Source organism: Crinia signifera, chromosome 1 (genome assembly GCF_055691185.1).
Source record: "Crinia signifera chromosome 1, ASM5569118v1, whole genome shotgun sequence".
Taxonomy (NCBI): Eukaryota; Metazoa; Chordata; class Amphibia; order Anura; family Myobatrachidae; genus Crinia; species Crinia signifera.
This window is the reverse complement of record NC_139217.1, coordinates 128,664,972-128,683,683: the sequence shown is the minus strand read 5'-3', so window position 1 is coordinate 128,683,683 and position 18,712 is coordinate 128,664,972. Positions and strand designations below refer to the sequence as shown.

General features: G+C 42.2%; 1 protein-coding gene across 3 annotated transcripts; it reads left to right on the top strand.

The window, feature by feature from the left end:
• The first annotated feature begins 7,229 nt into the window (after positions 1 to 7,229).
• SCOC (short coiled-coil protein) lies at positions 7,230 to 18,599 on the top strand. Of its 3 annotated transcripts, none has more exons than XM_083173374.1 (4): positions 7,230 to 7,382; positions 11,290 to 11,361; positions 14,938 to 15,021; positions 16,649 to 18,599. In XM_083173374.1, the coding sequence occupies exons 2-4, from the start codon at positions 11,340 to 11,342 to the stop codon at positions 16,789 to 16,791; spliced, it is 249 nt and encodes an 82-aa protein (XP_083029500.1). In that variant the 5' UTR covers positions 7,230 to 7,382; positions 11,290 to 11,339; the 3' UTR covers positions 16,792 to 18,599. The 3 variants fall into 3 exon arrangements, with proteins under 3 accessions (XP_083029500.1, XP_083029509.1, XP_083029519.1); XM_083173383.1 differs by having other exon boundaries at positions 7,249 to 7,392; XM_083173393.1 differs by lacking the exon at positions 7,230 to 7,382 and adding an exon at positions 7,396 to 7,465.
• The last annotated feature ends 113 nt before the right edge of the window (positions 18,600 to 18,712 follow it).

Sequence of the window (18,712 nt, the reverse complement as noted above, 5' to 3'; positions counted from 1 at the left end):
GCAGACAGACTGCGGGTGGACTGACAGTGTAAAGTACTGCTGGCTGCCCTGTGGCCTGGAAAGATAACTTACTGAACACAGCCAGCCCTAACCAATTTCACGCCCTAAGCAAGATTTTGGCTGGTGCCCCTAGCACCGCCGCTAGTTTAGCCTCTGACCCAGCAGCCCTCTTCCAAAAAAAAGCACAGAAGCCAGCAGCACCTTCTCTCTTTCACCCTGCAATCTGGGAGCTGCGACTCTGCACCCACTAAAAGCTCCCTCATGCAGGCCACTAAGGTCAACTTTGTGTGCTGTCCTAATGCAGGTCCCCAAATAGCGCATTATGTAATTGGCAGCCAGCCAGCGCTTCCCTCACCCTGCAGGATCAGTTCAGCTGTGAGCTGTCGGCTGCTGCTGGATTTTAACTCAGCAGAGCAAAAGCGGAGCCGCCGACTGGGTGCCCCACAACCATCTCAACACTATAAAGTAGAGCTGCCCTTAGGCATTGCACCTTGTTTGCCTATGCCTAGGGCCGGCTCTATTACTGTACCACAATTTCGATCACTGACTCACGCTCAAGCCGCAGCGCGCCCACGGCCATCATCACGCAGCGCAGCAGCCGGAGGGCACACGATGAGTGATGAACATGAGTGATATACAATCCCTCCCACCTCCTCCCAGCGCGCCGCTGCCGAGTGTCACAGCGAAGAGATGGATCATCCTTATGTTAGACGGTCACATGGGGTATGTGGCGTCATAGTAATAGGCGGCGCCGGGCGGGGAAGCAATTCCCGGACATTGTATAGTGCGGGGCAGCCACTTGTCCGGACTACGGATGCCGGTCTCAATTACCGGACTGTCCGGAGTAATCCCGGACGGGTGGTAACCCTAAACCAGTGGTTCTCAAACTCGGTCCTCAGGACCCCACACAGGTCACATTTTCCAGGTCACCTGGCAGGAGCACAGGTGCACTCATTACTGACTGACACATTTTAAAAGATCAACAGGTGGAGCTAATTGCTTCACTTGATTCTGTGAGGAGACCTGCAAAACATGCACTGTGTGGGGTCCTGAGGACAGACTTTGAGAACCTGTGCCCTAAACTAAGATGAAAGTTCTATTGGCATGTTGCTATGGGCAACCAATCAGATTCTATTATCTTCTAGAGTGTGTCAAATAAATAGAAGTAGGTTCTGATTGGTTGCTATGGGAAACATCCCATCTTCAAAAGAACTCCGATCTTAGTAAATTTTCCCTTTAGTATCCTAGTGACAGATGGTATGGGCAGGTGCTGTATTTGATGCTAGCTGTCTAAAATGACATAACAATATTTAACCGATTTCATTAGCTGTATAAACCACACTCGCATTAGAGAGATAAACTTATATCAATATTTATGTTGCTTCTTTGCTTTGTGATAGTAGTATACCTTCGCTGACTACCCCCAGGCAAATTGTGGGCTAGCATCTGCTCTGCTGGAGCGAATTTAATGTTTACTGTATCTAGGTTGACCCCAAAAGGTTGTCACGCACAAGGTCAGCATGAAAAAAAAGGCCAGCATAAGAAAAAAGATCTACATGACACTGGTTGACCCATGAAATGGTCTACATGAGTTCTTCAGATTTTGGGGGTGTCCGTTTTTATATTATAGCACATGGACCCCCAATTAGTGTACCACATCTGCTCACCATGCTTCAGCAAAGTGCCTCACTGCACTCAACACACTTTAATTTTCCTATTCATGCAGCGGCGGCTCCAGAGGTGGGGCTGCAGCACAGTTGAAAATTCAAACTCCACTGCCATTCCAAACTGACTCATTGGCAGTTGGTGTTTCTCCCCTATTTGAATTTGGAACTGTTCTGCAGCCCTAGCTCTGAAGATGACACTGGTAAAGTGTGAAAAAGTTGACTTTTCCATGTGTCGACCATTTTCATGTCAATCAGTTGTACATGGCGATCTATTACATGTCGACAAATAGTGGTTGACCTATTGACTGTCGATCTAATAAATGTTGACCTTAAGTTTGGATACCCTCTGCTGTATATAAAACAAAATGGTTCTACTGTGTTGATTTATATTCCAAGGTAATAGATATCTGCTGAAAAATGTAATATACAGGAATTATTTAGAAAAGACTGCAGTGCGGCATTGGGGCAAAGGAAAAGCAGTGATGAGATTTGGAAAGCCTTAATTATTGGTTCCCCAGTTGAAGGTCACTGTACTGTCACGGGCATTTATATTTAAGTATTGACAGAAAAAATGCACTGTCGCTTAGCTGACGGACAAGAAGTTTGTCAGACTTTTTAGGAAATATTTGCATTTACAATTAGTCCAACTTAAAGCTTTCCTTGTCTCTTCAGCATTGTTACTTTTTGACTTGACGGCCTTCATTCAATTAACATGGAAGGAGTGATATTAGCTTCTCCTCATTTGTCCTACTGTACCTGAAGTTGTTGAATTTAGAGGTTACATTTTAATTGATTTTTTGGACTGGTAGAAAGAAAGTTGAATTGAAAATGCCCCAAACTAGGCCTCAGTGCTACCAATGTCTCTTAATAACGATCAAAAGTCATCTGTTAGGTAGGAAGTTAGTATGCTAGGATTAGGTCATACTTTGTTCATAGTAGAGAAGAAATATTAAATAAGGAGTATTTGTGGGCAGGCATATAGAATCATCAGTATTGTGTTTACAATAAGTATTTATTAATGTAGATGAGTACAGGCAAATGTTACTAATGTACCTATTCAGGTTAACTAATAGGGATGGGGCAGGTACTGGTGAACCAGACTTGTCTGGACTTGGGGGGAGGGGGGCTGCCACAAGACTATATTCACACTTCACACTCATTCTAGACTGTACCAACTCTGGCAATGGGGTCCACCAGATGTCTTAGTAGCTCTGGTGATATCTTCCAACATGACCCTTCAGGAGAGATACAATGCTCTGCTTCTCGACTTGTATGATAATACACTTACAGCCAGATATACCTCCCAACTAACAAGAAAGGTGTTTCACCTTTCTTGTTAGTTGGGAGGTATATCTTGCTGTAAGTGTATTATTGTTTAGTGAGTGGAACCCAAAGCCTTTAATGAAAAATTAATGTTGACAATTTAAGGGTCTAGGTCAGGTGTTGTTGGCACAATAATGAACCCGCTAGGATATGTCTTATATTGGTATGTGAGTAATGGAGGGTGGAGTTTGGAAGTTAATTGTCGAAACATCGACCAAGCCTGTATCTATTATCAAATATGTGAGGATTAAAGTGGGAATATATACAGTATGTATGTATATATATATATATATATATATATATATATATATATATATAAATAAATGATAGTTGTTAAGCGCTCACCCTTGGTTCTATGTTGGTGCGAATTAACTGACGAGATGCTAATGTTTTGAATAAGGTTTATTTGTCAACAATAATGTTCAATACATGCAATGTACATGAAAGAAGGGGGGCAATAATAGTGCACGTGTGCAGGTAATGGGGATGTCTGAGATGAGTCCCGTGGGGGAGATGGGGGTGCCAGCAGCCCCCTTTACCATAAGCCTGCAAGGATTATGTCTCATTCAGTGTTGGGTGATGCAGCAGCGGCCTGCGATGAGCCCTTGCGGGTATCAGGGGTCAACAGAACCCTTTTTACCATAAGCCCTTGGGCTTATGTCTTAAGGAGGCCGCTGTGTGAGTGGGGAAGGGGCGTGCGTGCGCCCCGTGGGCGGGTGGGTGATTGCGGGGATAAAGTCCAGGTGCACTCAGTGCTGCAGGGAAAAGTCAATACTGCAGTAGTTGCTGGGTGGCGGCGTCCCGCTCCCAGAGATCTTTTTGCAGAGTTAGTGTAGCGGTTTTGATGCTGGGTGTCCTGGTCTCTCTCCTCAGGCAGTGGTGAGTAGCGTTCACCCGACTGCCCGTTGTGTGTAAGCCGATCCGATTGGCGTGGATGTGGTTTCCACAGGTTCCTGACCCGGAGTGTTTCTTCTGCACCGCTCACGATGACGCCGGGGGGCACGACCCACTCACGATGTGCACCGTGAGTGGGTCTGATCCGATGGTGACCCGCACCTGGGAGTATGGTCGTTCTTCAGATCCTACCTGCAGCAGGTAGGATCTGAAGAATGACTGACCAACCCACGGGACTGCGCACCAGATCGGTATCGGTCCACACCAGGACAGAAAAGGGCCCAATCACCACACAATCTACATTAAATCAGTCGGAATAGGATCTAGATTGATGGGATCGGACCCTTGTCGTCCTGGTGTGTACCCAGCATTAGAGAAAACACTCTTAATCCAACATCGATTAAAAGTAACAAGTCAATGTTTCCGGCATCACTGTGCCCTTGTCAAGACATACACAAAGTGACTGCGAGAGCAGTAGATCTACTCTCTTGTGTCTACGCGTCCTTAAATACCAATGCCCAGGTACCAGGTGCTGACACTTCCCTCGTTACCAAAATCGGAAGTGCTGTTTGATTACCATTATCAGTGTTCCCTATGTAACAGAAATTAACCCTAGAATGTATGTGCGCATGTACATGTGGAAGGGAATATAGATTGTAAGCTCCACTGGGGCAGGGACTGATGTGAATGTTCAACTGTACTCTGGAAAACGCTGCGTAATATGTTGGCGCTATATAAGAAACTGTTAATAAATAAATAAAATTCAGTCTGCTCTTAAATCACACTTTAGTTAGGCACATGGATCGAAGCACGCATGCAGCTTTCGCGTTCCAGGCCTCACTGATAGTGTGCGTTTCACTTTATTGTGACGGGATGCACACACTATAAGCAAACTTTAGGGGATTGATTCAGTCAGGTGGATTACAAAAAAATACTCAAACTATATTTTTCATTAAGCCCCCTTGGGGCAACTGAATCCAGCTGGTATATGCAGTACACTTCTTTTTTCAGTAATGCCAAACCGCAATCACCACCCCTCGGCATAGGTGGAATCCAATCAATCGCCATATATCCCAGTGTTTGCATTTGATGCTTAGTTTAAACAAAATGGCCTGCTACTTGTCTATCCGTGCTCCCTGTGGAATACGCAAGCCTGATTGAAGACCTATGTTGGCATATGCGTTCTTATGGTCTTCCCTATGTACATTAGTCTGCAGGGACACAACAGATAATAAATGATGTAATCAAGATGGCAGTATAGCCAGTGCCTTAATGAAATCTTTCAACCACTGTGTGGGTGACAAAAAATGTCCCAGTGATTAGGGATCTGCACATGGTACATCCCAGGCACTGGAAGCACCCTATCTTCTGTGTTAGCCACATTTTGGAATTGTCACTGGCTGGACTCATGTTCGCATGTAGCAAATAGTCCTTCAGATTGTGCCCTCTGGACACACTTAACATCGGGGGTCCAGGACCAAGTTTTTTAAAAGCAGTATCTGTTTGGATTAATGGCCAGTGTTTTCTGATTTGTTTTTGCGTAATTTTCAATTTAGAGTCAGTGACATTCTTGATGCTGAACTTCCACAAATAGCTTTTTTCATGGTTTGTATTTTGCTGAAATTTTGTTTTAGCCCATTGAGGCATCTCCTAATGTCTTTATTCCGATATTCTCTTTCTTAAAATCTCTCTGCGCATTCTTGGAGCTGTATTTCTGCTGTCTCCATCTCAGAATTGTTTCACAGGACTCTGGTAAATTGGAATATAGGCATACTTTTTTTGTTTTTTTTATGCTTAATAGTTTTTAAATGTGCACATAATTGTCCTACCAGCCGGTGGTATTGTGAATGCATTATTGTGTCAATACATTTGTTTAATTTTTTTAAGTGAATACTTGTGTTATAGTCTCTAAGCGCCGTTTACAATTTTTGTCTTAAGTATGAATATAGGTAAGTTGGACTTTAATGTGTCAGGGTGATGGTTGGACGGCCATAACAAAATGTTTCTGTCTGTTTCCTTTTTAAAAAAGGTATATTGTAAAAAGAAACCTTTTTTTAATGACAGTAATGTCCAAAAAATTCATTGTATGCTGATTAGCAGCCGATGTAATCCACACTGGAGACTGTAAACGGTTTAATGATTCCACCATCTTTTGAAAAGATCCACCCCCACCACACCATAAACACATCATCTATATATATTTTGAAATATATTAATTGAGTTAATTGATGAGAAAATTGTTTCACCACAGGTGATCTAAATCATACATTACCAGGGAAGTCCAGGAACAGAGTATTTTCTCCCTGAAGGAGAGGGACAGTTAAGCTGTGTACAAACGGGGGCGATAGGGGCTGAAATCGCTGGAAATATGGTCACAGGCGACCATATTGCCAGTGATGGGAGTGGTGCGCGCTCCCGTTTTCAGCCCCATTCTAATCGCTGGTCGCAGGAGCTTGCTCCTGCGACCAGCTGATTACCTCTGCGGCACCGCCGGCAGAGGTTCCCTTTCATCAGCGACCATCTCTGGTCGCTGGTGAAAAGGAGAAACTGAGCAATTTATTGCTCAGCCATATATTGCTAGCAATATATGGCTGAGCAATATATCTCCCCTGTGTGTACGGGGCTTAAGGCAACCTGTCCCTGGGGAAAATGGGGCAGATGTATTAAGCCTTAACAAGAGAAAAAGGCAAGGGTGGTAAAGAGAGATAAACGTCCAGCCAATCACATCATAACTTCCATGTTACAGGCTGTGTTTGAAAAAAGTCAGTAAGGAGCTGATTGGCTGGACGTTTATCTCTCTTTACCTCCCTTGCATTTATCTCGGTACTTATGTAATATCTGGGCTTCCGTTTTCCTTATGAGACCGCGTCCCCTTGCGGGGCTCGCTGCGCTCGCCACGCTTCGGGCACGGTGGCTCGCTGCGCTCGCCACACTATATAAAATCAACTCCATGCGTAGTTGGATAGTAGGGGTATGAAAAAATGGGGAGCATTTAACATGGAAGCCCAGATAATACATAAGTACCTTTATCTCTTGTTAAAGCTTAATACATCTGCCACAATCTATGATTTGCCGTCACACGTTGTGATAATACAGCAACAAGCCCATTGAGCAGCTGCACTCACAGCCAATGAATGAACTGCTCCCAACCACAACAGTTCTGTGTGATTGGCTCAGGTCAGGATAACCAATCACAATCTTGCTTGTCATTGTTGCACAACTCAGTACAGAGTCTTTGCCAGTGCCCTATAATGTTGTCTTCCGCTCAGTGTGCTCAGCGCTAAGGTAACGGCCATTTTTGCAAAGTCACTGCTGCTGTCGCGCTGGCAGAGATAGCTCTTGAAAAATGTCTCCTGTACCGGAGACACATTTTTCATTCTCCAGCTGTTACTTTTTTACGCTCGGTTCTGACGTGTGGCTACGTGCTTGCGTTGGGAGGCACGCTCTGGTAGACCAGCCCGGTGGTGGTGTCGCAGAGGAGGGTCCAGCGGGGAGCAGGTAGCGCTGTGTATGTGTGTATATATAGTGTATATATAGTGTATATATTATATGAGCTGCTGACAGCATAAGGGTCCGGACAGGTAAATGCATGCTACTAGTGTCATTAATAGCATACAGCCTGATCATACACACTGCCTGCCCTGTAATCAAGACATTTCTCGATTGCAGTGATCACTGTTGTGATGGCAGGTGTGTATTGTTACCTTTTATTCATGCTCCAAGTCGTAGTAATACAACAGTATTTAATTTATTAAGTTATAGCTATGTGACATGTCTAACCATACACAATGAGCCACCGACTTGCTAGGTGACAGACAATCGCCAAAATATCGGTATGTGGCATTGTATTGTGTGTGTGTGTGTGTGTGTGTGTGTATATATATATATACAGTATATAAATAAGTCTAAGAAAACATGCTTATAAAGTAAGCCAGCGCCTTTGTATTGCAACTGTGTGTGGTGTGTTTTTTTTAAAGATCCATGTGTAAGTGGCAGGGGGTTCCATAAGATCTCGAGTATGTACTTTCCTGAAATCTGGGGTCATGAGTAAGTGCTATGCCACAGGGCTATTCCAGCTAATCAGGCATTTTGTTTCAGCTGCTTTTTCAGGGCTTTTTCAAGTGAAACTGTGTGTTTCGATTAAAGACATTTCTTTTTTCTGGCGATCCAAATTTGATGCACAAAAAAGTCAAAACATCAGGAAAATAGCCTCAATGATTTCTCACTGGTAATTGAATTTCGGACTAAAGGGCTGATTCAGGTTGGCTTACTGAGACGCCGTCCCAACAACTGCGGCCAAGTTCCCTCATGCGAGGGAATGTGTAAGGAAGACCTGCCCTTACATGCCTCCGTTGCAGGAGAAATCATTTGAAGGTTGCCGATAAGTCAGGGGGACCTGACTTTTATTTGTGAGCGCCGAGATGAAGCTGTGACACCAGCTGTCTGCCCCCAGGCAGACATCATCCCGCCCATCTACCAATGGGAATGTCCAGCATTTTCATGGGGATGCACATAAAATGATATGCGTCCCCATGGGCGATCCCTGCCGTGTCTGCCCCCTGAAAATGACCAGCCCAGCTTATCTTTTAGCATATTTATGTGGTAAAATCTTGGACGTAGACAAACTGCCACCAAGTTGTAATTGAACTAAAATTCACAGATCTCAAATCAAGTGCTCCTTTACATAGCATTTTTAATAAATTTAGGAGATCCAAAACAGATTTTTGGCCCTTTTCGGTCCAGTGTCTAGTCAGGCTCAATAGCCCTAGTGCTAGCAACACTGGGGCTGTTTAAAGTAAGAACATTAACATCGTTCAACATTCAATGTAGACCATTTTTTTATAAAAACACAATTAATTTTAAACCAGACTGTTTGAATTGCAAGCACATACTATGGAAAAGAAAGCACTACTCCCTCCACTGAGGCATACTTATAGCATGTTCCACAGTTCTGGCATTGTGTTGTAGTCTAGTTTTGAACATACTGTAGAAGGATAGACTTGCATATTACAGGCATAAGTAAAGAAATGCCTCAGTAGTTCATCTGTTGTTGTTACTTTATGGTAGAGTTCATCTATGTGTAAAGTTATGTACACACTGACTGATATATTGATGTACCATCTGCCAGTGTGTACCATCAATATTTCTGTGCAACTAACCGATGACCAATATAGCTAAAGATATATCAGGACATCGTGCTGTGTGTATGGGTGATCCACCGACTACCGGTGATTGACAGCTCAATGGGTGGGTGCATGCAAATGTGCCCGCCCATTTGTGATGTCAGTCCTAACGGATCGACTGGTGCAGAACACGCTGCCCGACCTGTATTAGTGTGTACCCAGCTTAACATCTGAACTGGTAAACGCACAGAATTGTATCACAGGCAGAATTTTTCAATTCCTAAAGGTGTGTACACATGGTGCAAGTTGGTTGCTCAGCAATTTTGGCTTTACATCTCTCAGCAATATATTGCTCAGCGACCATATTGCTCAGTGTACCGTTTTAATCAGCAACCCAGTGATTTTGACAGAAAATTACCAGCAATTCTGTCTTTAAAGTGTTTTTTTTTTTTTTTTTAACCTCTATTCTATTTTAGAATTCGCTGGTGCACAGTGCATTTTGCACCAGCAATTTTTACGATTTATTGCCCACAACACACAAAAAACACGGGCGATATGGTGGTTGCTCAGTGTGTGTACAGAGCTTACGTTTTGGGATCATTTTATGAGTCCTCCGCTGACGGTTTTACAATCTTTTATTCTTAGGGGCATATTATTTATTGTTAATAAAGGCAAAAAATAACTTGCCTTTGGGAGACTTTTAGCTCAAATAACAGACAAAAAAACACAAAACGCATCAGAATTTTTTAAATTTTCTTTTATTTAAAGTCCTGGTTTTCTAGAGCAGTGATATTCTCCAATGCATTGTCAGGCCCATGATAAAGAAACTCCTATCCTATAATATGACACAGCACATACCATCCAGTGTAAATAGAGGATGCTAATGCCCTGGTATACGGGGAGACAGGGAGCTGTGCTGAGCGAGCACAGATTGCTCAGCACACATAGCAATGCACATGCAATCTGTGCGGGGCGGGATTTTTCCTATTGTTTATAGGCAAATCCCATGATCTTGCAGGCAATAGTGGCTCGCAGGACAGCGCATTGCTGTCCACTGGGGCCATACACACGGAGTGATCCGTGCTTTATTTCTAAGCGATCTAGTCCGATCGCTTACAAATGGGTTTAAAATCACCCCATATGTAGTGTTCATTCTAGCACCCGCTATCTTTGAAAACCCATGCAGTTCCTCTTCCCTGCCTGGGGTGTCGCTGTCTGCTGTGGTGTTTCTAGCACATGTCTGGTTTGCATATCAGTGCTGATATACAGACCACACTCTGCTGGAAGCATTACAGCAGACAGTGACACCCCAGGCAGGGAAGAGGAACTGCATGGGTTTTCAAATATGGCGGGTGCTAGAATGAACACTACCATATGTATGCCCCTTCAGAAGCTTTGAAAGCTCTATGGCAGAGATGAGTAAAACTGTCCATGAGATAATATAATATACTGTTTACATCACAGATCTGCTCACACCTACAGCTTCAGTCTATTTAAGAGTCAGCAGACCACATGTAATTCATATGTAAATCTCACAGCAATGCCTCATGATCAGTAAGATTCCATGTTTCAGTCCTATCAGTATTCTGTAGAACGAGCATTAAATTACAGTCCTCATCCAACTTTGTTGCACAAGCGATATTACAAAGTCAATACTACTGTGCTGTGCATTGTTAGATGCATGTACATTAGTGCCTTTCTGTAATGGTTAATGTATCTGCTGGAAGAGCTGCTGAATAGTTTCCTGGAAGACTTGCTTTCTAAAAGCAATGATTACACTACTTAGTCTGAGCAGAAAGATCTTTCTTGAAGCAATGATAAATTGGTCTATAAATGAGGACAGTCACGGGGATACATGGTATACATGGTATAGATGGAAAAATGGTCTTGAATTTGTGGGCAATCAGAGTGGCATTAAATTGACTAGCCATCTGTGCCCATTTCCCCTTTTTTATGTAACCGTAGGCTTCGCCTATGTTCCTGCTGATTATACCAGTTGGAAATGAATTGCATTTATGCGTTTTGTGAGGCTTTTGTGTTGATTAGATGATGACTCTTCAGCCAAGCTTTACTCTTTACTCTCCATTAATATAAGGTAGCGATAACAGAGGACTAACCTGTAGACATTTGTGTAGGCCTCATCGGCACTAAAGGGCCTTGTATATGTCTGCTTTCCTGATATTGATGTACTGTAGATTTGCTGCATTGGCAGTATGATACTAGCAAGTGTGAACATTGTATTATTTTGTACATTGACTTCTTTTCTTTAAATTGTTCCACAGATTTTAGTGCACTACAGTTGTGTTTCACTACGCAAGAAGCGCCCTCTACAATGATGAATTCTGACATGGACGGTAGGCATTGCTGTATATTTTTATTTATATTGTGTAAAATTTGTAGCATCTTTAGTGTTGCTCTCTTCCCGCAATGTAATATGTAATAATGCGCAAAGATCTGTTTTGTAAGTTATACATAGGACTCTGGGTATATTGGGTACAATGACCTTCTTAGGGTGCAGGTGTGGTGTCCCCTGGTTTAGTTGCTGCCTAGGCTCTTCAGACTGGGAACCCGGTACAATGACCTTCTTAGGGTGCAGGTGTGGTGTCCCCTGGTTTAGTTGCTGCCTAGGCTCTTCAGACTGGGAAACCAGCAATGTTAATGTGCCCTGCACTGTGCTCATATACATCCTGTGTCTCCAGCATTACAGGTATACATGTCGGGTGTGGTATATTAGGCCGACAGTCGGGATTCCGACAGTCATTAGTCAGACGTCGGAATCCCGACTGCACAGCGAAGCCCCTTGCGGGCTCGCCATGCTGCAAGCACGGTGGCAAGCTGCGCTCGCCACCTATTTTATTCTCCCTCTATGGGGGTCGTGGACCCCCACGAGGGAGCAGTCGGGATTCCGACGTCGGAGGAATGACTGTCGGAATCCCGACTGTCAGGGAGCCGTCCGGCACCCTGCATGTCAGCTCAGTGTATTGCTGCATTGCAGCTTGTTTCATCCATTAAGTGGTCACTCTGTTAGCTCTAGCACTTCTGGATTTTTCTACATTTAAATTATGCCTTGTCCTTGTAGAGAGAAAAAGAAATCCTGCACATCATTAATTATTTATGCCAATAAGTGTTATGGCAGATGCTTAACCCTTTGAGTGCCAACATCTCTGAGAGAGAGGTTCAAAATATCTGCTAAAAATGCCAGCGTCGCTCACATTTGTTATATAAATTCAAATAGAAAATGGTAAGCATTACAGGTCATTATGATGAATAAAAATGTTTATATTCTCTTGGCACTCAAAGGGCTAAGAATAAAATGTACTATTTAAAGAAAATGTATTCTAATGTACTTAGTCATGGTTTTACTTAGCACAGGCTTATCACAGGTAATTCCTCATGTAACACATATTCATGTGGGTAAATCAGCCTTCTGCTTTGGAATAATAATAAAGGCAAACTGATACTGCAGCTGTCACAGAGCAGAACTCCTTTATATAGAAACAGATGCCAAAAGCCTATTCTCTCAAAGAAGGATCTAAATGAGAATGTTCAGTATGATTTATTTAGTTATTGGCCATGCTAGTGGACTGGTGATATCACTCGCTGTAGGAGAAGGTAACTAATACCACTTTTACACTGACAGATATTTCCCAGGTTATTGCACATGAACCCACAACCCTGGAAATTGTGTGAAAGGTTCCTGAAAGATCGGCCCGGGTCCAAAGTTCCAGGATTTCAACCCCTGTCTTCAACAGGGTTGGATCCAGGACAGTCATGGGTCCAGTGGCAGTGTGAACAGGTAGCCCGGGTCAACGCGACCCGGGTCCTGTTCTCTGCACTGTAAGGCACTGCTGGGAGATGCTGACATCTCCCAGCACCACCCAGGCCCCGCCTCCCAATTAAGTCACCCGCCAGGCTTTATGCCAGGTCGGGCGGCAAGTGTAAAAGTGCTTGCAAGCCAGGCCGCACCCGGGATTTTGTACCCGACTTGCAAGCGCTTGCTAGTGTGAAAAGGGGTATCAATTTACATCAATTTCTACAATTAAAGTTTTGCTTTTTTGCACATGAGAGCACCCTGCTGATCACATATAAATACATGTAATCAGCAGGGTGCACTCATGCGCAGAAAAGGAAACTTTAATATTCTCCTAGAGTCTGTCCTGTCTCCATACATGCACAGTGGGAGTCTGGGCACATGCCATCCCTCCTCTAGCTCCCACTACAGTGAGCGATAGGACAGAACCTAGCCAGAGAGGAGGAGGACCTACCGAGAACGTGTGCAGCATTGCGAGGGTTGGGGCAGGGTGGGACAAAGCAGCTGATTGATAGGGGCTGGGATGGAGTTGGACAGCAGAAGGTGGGGCTTTACTGAGCAAAGGACAGAGCAGTGCATAGGGGGGTGGGGCTGGACAGAGCTTGGGAAGGGGCAAAAGACGGACTCATAACCCTTTTTTTAGTATATGAATAAAATAAAAGAATTGAGTTTGTAGTTCTGACACCCATGTTGTCTTAGGACAAAAGAGGAAAACCAACACGAGAGGATTTTATTTAATAAAATAAAGTTTTCCCAATTAAGAACTCTTTTATTGCATCCTTCATATGAACATAATCCATGCAAACAGATCTGTATTTTATTTCACATATATTATTTGTATTAGCTTATGTATAACTGAAGCCAATACGTTTTCTGTCGGTCTGCCTTGGGAAATGCATTTACTGTTTTTTTTTGTATTGTAGTCTTTGTATTTTGAAAAGCGATAAAGAAAAATACCTGGTTTAAAAAAAAATAATACAAAAAACCCCGATATTTGTGCTGGTATACTTAAATACATTTTCAGAGTGCATCTAAGCAGCTGAGGGGAATGATCACATTGGGTAATAACTACATCTATTTTTTATTAGTAAACAAAAAGGTCCTCTTGTTGGAAAATATTTTGCCATCAGCCAGTTTTAAAAGGTACTAGCTGATGCCTGATTGGATGTGCTAAGTTGTCTAGTTACCTGAATGGGGTTGCCTAACCATTTTTTGTCCAATACAATATATTTTTACAATACACTCCCTCACATTTGAAAAAAATAAAAATTAAGCACAAAATTAGTCATTACAAATATCGGTCCATTCTTAGGGGTCATTCCTATTAGTTGTAAGTTTCCATTGTAAAATAACCACAGAAATTGCATTTGCTATCCAATTCCAAACTTGCATTGCTATTTTGGAGGATGTTCAGTGGTTTTATGTGCACATTTTCCTGAGGTAACGAAAGTCTTTATTGTGAGATTAGATTGTCCGGACTAGCTGCAGAACCCCTTGGACAGTTGTGGTCTTATTTAGTGCGGGAAGTAAGTCTAAAAGTTGTACTACTACCTGATAAATGCATTTCACATACACTCTGATTTCTGGGGCCCTGTTTTACAGCACTTGATATTATGTTGAATGTTGCCAACACATGGGCACCACACCTTGATTAGGCAACTCCTGTAAAGGTATATTATTTAGGTGCAGTATACCAAAAGTGCATGTAACACATGTTCAGTGTTTTTAATTTAAAAGTTGACATTAGACTTTCTAATCTATATTCCTACACAATTACAACCAGTTTTAGTTGGTGATTTAAGCAGATATGGAAGAATTGTCCTGTAATATATATATATATATATATATATTATGCATGCACAATACGTAGCTTCACATTCGTGAAACGCAGAGTGCAGTAAATTTCCTCTCCCTGCAGAAATTCGGGCTCAACTCTCACAAAATGGTGAGTGCCAGTTGAATTGCAATCTAGATCCAGTATTTATACGTTTTTAGTCTATTACATGTTTGCCGCTCTTTTTTTGGCTAGGTTTTATAAATGCAGTGTACACTGTGTGACTATTATAATGTTTGCTGAAATTCTGTCTGGTGTAATAGTAACAAGTGATTCTCTTCTTAGCACTTGAATTAGAAAATCAAGTAGAACTAGAGGAAAAGACGCGACTCATTAACCAGGTTTTGGAACTTCAACATACATTAGAAGGTATAAAATTGTGTCTTTCTTCCGTCCCTTATTCAAGCTCTGCTTACTTTTGCATGTGGTCTGCTTGTGTGTGTTCATCCCTACTGTGCTGATCAAAGCTCCTGCATGTCTGTTGCCTCTGTAGTAAGTATCTGACAGGCTTTCACCGCACTTTGTTGTACTGTATGTAGTGGGAACCTGATCGGGCACACTTGAATTGTTAACTACAAAAAAATATTAGGTCATGTATTGATTATGGAAACCTAAGAATATTTGTGTGAACAGTCATAGGGCAGCCTGCATCCTTAGTTATATACTAAGGATGCAGGCTGCCCTATGACTGTTCACACAAATATTCTTAGGTTTCCATAATCAATACATGACCTAATATTTTTTTGTAGTTAACAATTCAAGTGTGCCCGATCAGGTTCCCACTACATACAGTACAACAAAGTGCGGTAAAAGCCTGTCAGATACTTACTGGTAATGTAGTATTTCTTAGCACACACTAATTACACAGTCCCCTTCTAGGGATCTGTCCATAGACCATATTACGTAGTTGTAGACTGTGTTCTGGCCACATGATTGGCTGTTACAGTAGTTACAGGTTGTTTGTACAGTGATAAATTGATGACCAGGATCAGCATGTGCCCTCTGCCCAATAATCTTAAGGGGTATACACATGGAGCGATTTTGTGCTCTAATCTAAGCAATCTGACTAGATTGCTTAGAAATTAAGCACAGATCTCTCCGTGTGTATACCCTGAGCGATTCTGATGCGCAGTCCCGCACATCGCTATCGCCTGCTAACGAAGTCAGTGCATGAAGTCAAAACCTAGTCAAATTGCGTAGCAAGTGACTGCAAATCTGTGTGTACAGAATGAGATATACTGATGGCAATCTCTCATGCTGATCCACTACCCGGCCTTTTCTTTTGCTTAAGCAAAGTTGCTTAGCATACATCACTGCATATGTATGTGCTCTCCATGGGTGATCTGGACACAGGGAAATTGCCTACCCTAAATGGCTTAGCACACATCTCTTACATGTGTATGCCCCTTTAGAGTGGTGTGTCGGAGGTTATTGGTCACGGTTAGCAATGCATCAGTTAGGGCATTCATTTGCAGTCTGTTTATAACAATCGATCAGTAAGACTGTTGGTCAGCTACAGTAGTGTTGTCTCTTTTGGTGGATACAGGGACCACATCTCTCCACTTTACAATATTGGCAGCATCATTGTAATGCTAATCATTGTTCACATAAGAATTTCAATACTCTCTGAGACTGGTGCAACACCAGGCAGTTGGTATGGTATTACTGCACATGGTGTGCAAAAATGAGGCAGATGCCAGAGACAATTGCACTAATCCGTATGCCCAGTTATAGGGGCTGATGATGCTGGCAGCCTGTGCATATTTTACACTTATTAAAGTTTCTCGTCCTATGTGTTTTTGTTCTGTTTGATTTATGCTGAGTCGTTGAATCTAATTGATAGCTGAAAACCAGTGTGCATTCATGGCTCTTACAGAACTACAGTGTGACTGGAAACCTTTTGATGTAGCCACCTCTATATGTCGGTGGCTAAGAGCTTGTGTATGATGTGGAATCAGGAAATTTATATTTGATAATGTCATTCCCCCCCGTTCAGATCTCTCTGCTCGAGTTGACGCTGTTAAAGAGGAAAATCTGAAGCTCAAGTCGGAAAATCAAGTTCTTGGACAGTACATTGAGAATCTCATGTCAGCTTCCAGTGTTTTCCAGACGACGGACACTAAGAGCAAGCGGAAGTAGCGGATCCGTCTCTGTATTTTTCTTGTTTCCGCTGATTTTATGTCTACGTCCAGTTAGCATAGACTGTGTTGCTAGTAGTAAACTTGTACATATAGTGACTGCGCGTACTACACTACTTTATTAAAGTGGCACCAGAGGTTCAGAATAGATCAGTGCCATGAATCTAACTGATTGCATCAGAGAACTAAATGTAAACACAGGATGACAAGTCAGGAGAGCTAATTGTATTTCCATTACAGAACCAGTGTCATTGATTACACTAACTTGCATATATATAAATAAGCAGTGTCCAAGGTCTCACCAATACAACTATATAAACGGTGTATGATTAGGTGATTGAATCTGAGCTTTGTGTTCCTGTCCAGCTTGCATGCTTAATGTAGTGCCAGTGAGGAGCATTGCCTACAGTGGAGTAGGGCAGAACTACATTCCCCAGGGTGATTGCTGTGGAAGCTCTGTATTAAAAATGTAATGGGAAAGGCAACACACATTTATCAGATCTTCTAATTAAATTGTTGTAAAATCTAAGAACAATATACATGTACCTAATGAATACTTACTCTGACAGGTCATTTCTGTTAATTATCCTCATCATTAATTGGTCTTTCATGAAATGTTGCTAAACATGAACATGTCGCAAGTTATGGAAACAATGCTAATTGGATTCTTAGTCGCTCACAGATAATCCCCGGTAATTATTTTAGTGATTAAATGCCTATTTACATAATGTTGCCCGCACAGTTGTTAGAACTAAAAATCAGACTTATTACAGTGCTTGCTTTATGTGTTTCACGCTCTTAACTAGCTGCTTTCTCCTCTGGGCCCATTGGTAATTATGTGGTAGGGATTGGAGAATTTGTCTGCGTGGTACGTGGAGTGTGACACTATACTACTCATAGATGTTACTCACTGAGTGTTTACTGTGTGGTGTAGACCTGGGCTTGGTTTGGAACGTGTGCCTGCCCTAATTGACCACAACAGATACGTAACATACAAATGGAAAAGCAGTAATTTATTAATAATACAGGCTTTTATTGTATGTACCACTCAAAAGATTTGTCTTGACTTCTGCTGTAGTGTCCTCGTTGTGTTATCTGCAGGGTGTAGGTGTTGTGTCTCGTATGTCTTTCCATGGTGTTGAAGGAACCCTTTTCCTTTATTCATATCAGACCATGTCGGCATAGTGTTTGGCTATACAACATTTTTTTATTATTGTGACTTCTGAAGCCTTCTGAACAGTATTCACCCTAAGATTTATGCACCTACTTATTTATTTTACAAAATAGGTTTTGTTTTTGTGTCAAAAAATGTGTTGGCCTGAGTGTTTACTAAGCAACAAAGATGGTGTTCGAGTCATGTGCATAGCAAAACCGTGCGTGCCAGGAAGTGAGCAGGTAATTGTCTGTTCGCCATATCCATCCTTGGAAGTGTCACTTCATTATATGAAATGCCAGAACCTGGGGACTGGCAGTGCTGTCCATGGCTGTTTATCCTTCTCATTTCCTTGCATCTCTTGGAGGTGATCCCCAGCATGTTACATTTTTATATCTGACAGGAAATTGCCAACATAATTGAATGTCTACTTTCTAAACTGGAGCCAGGGTCTCTGTGGTGCCAATCATGACTAAACCTAAGTCATCGGGTCTATACGCCTTACCGTGACCTGTGTACTGAAGTATAAAGTGTTTTTCCGTGAGATCTGACACAGTAATGATTAGGTATACAGTGACAAGTTTACACTTTAGTTATTCTAATTTATTTTAGCAGAAAAGTCTGTTTCTGAAATAAAGGTTTATTTGTTAAGTTGTTCCTCGTCTCAGTAAGATTTTGTATTTATTTCTTTGAGTGTATGACCAAATATCTTACTGCATTTAAAAAATCTCTCGTAGTTTGACCAATAAAAACAAAATAAAAAATAATA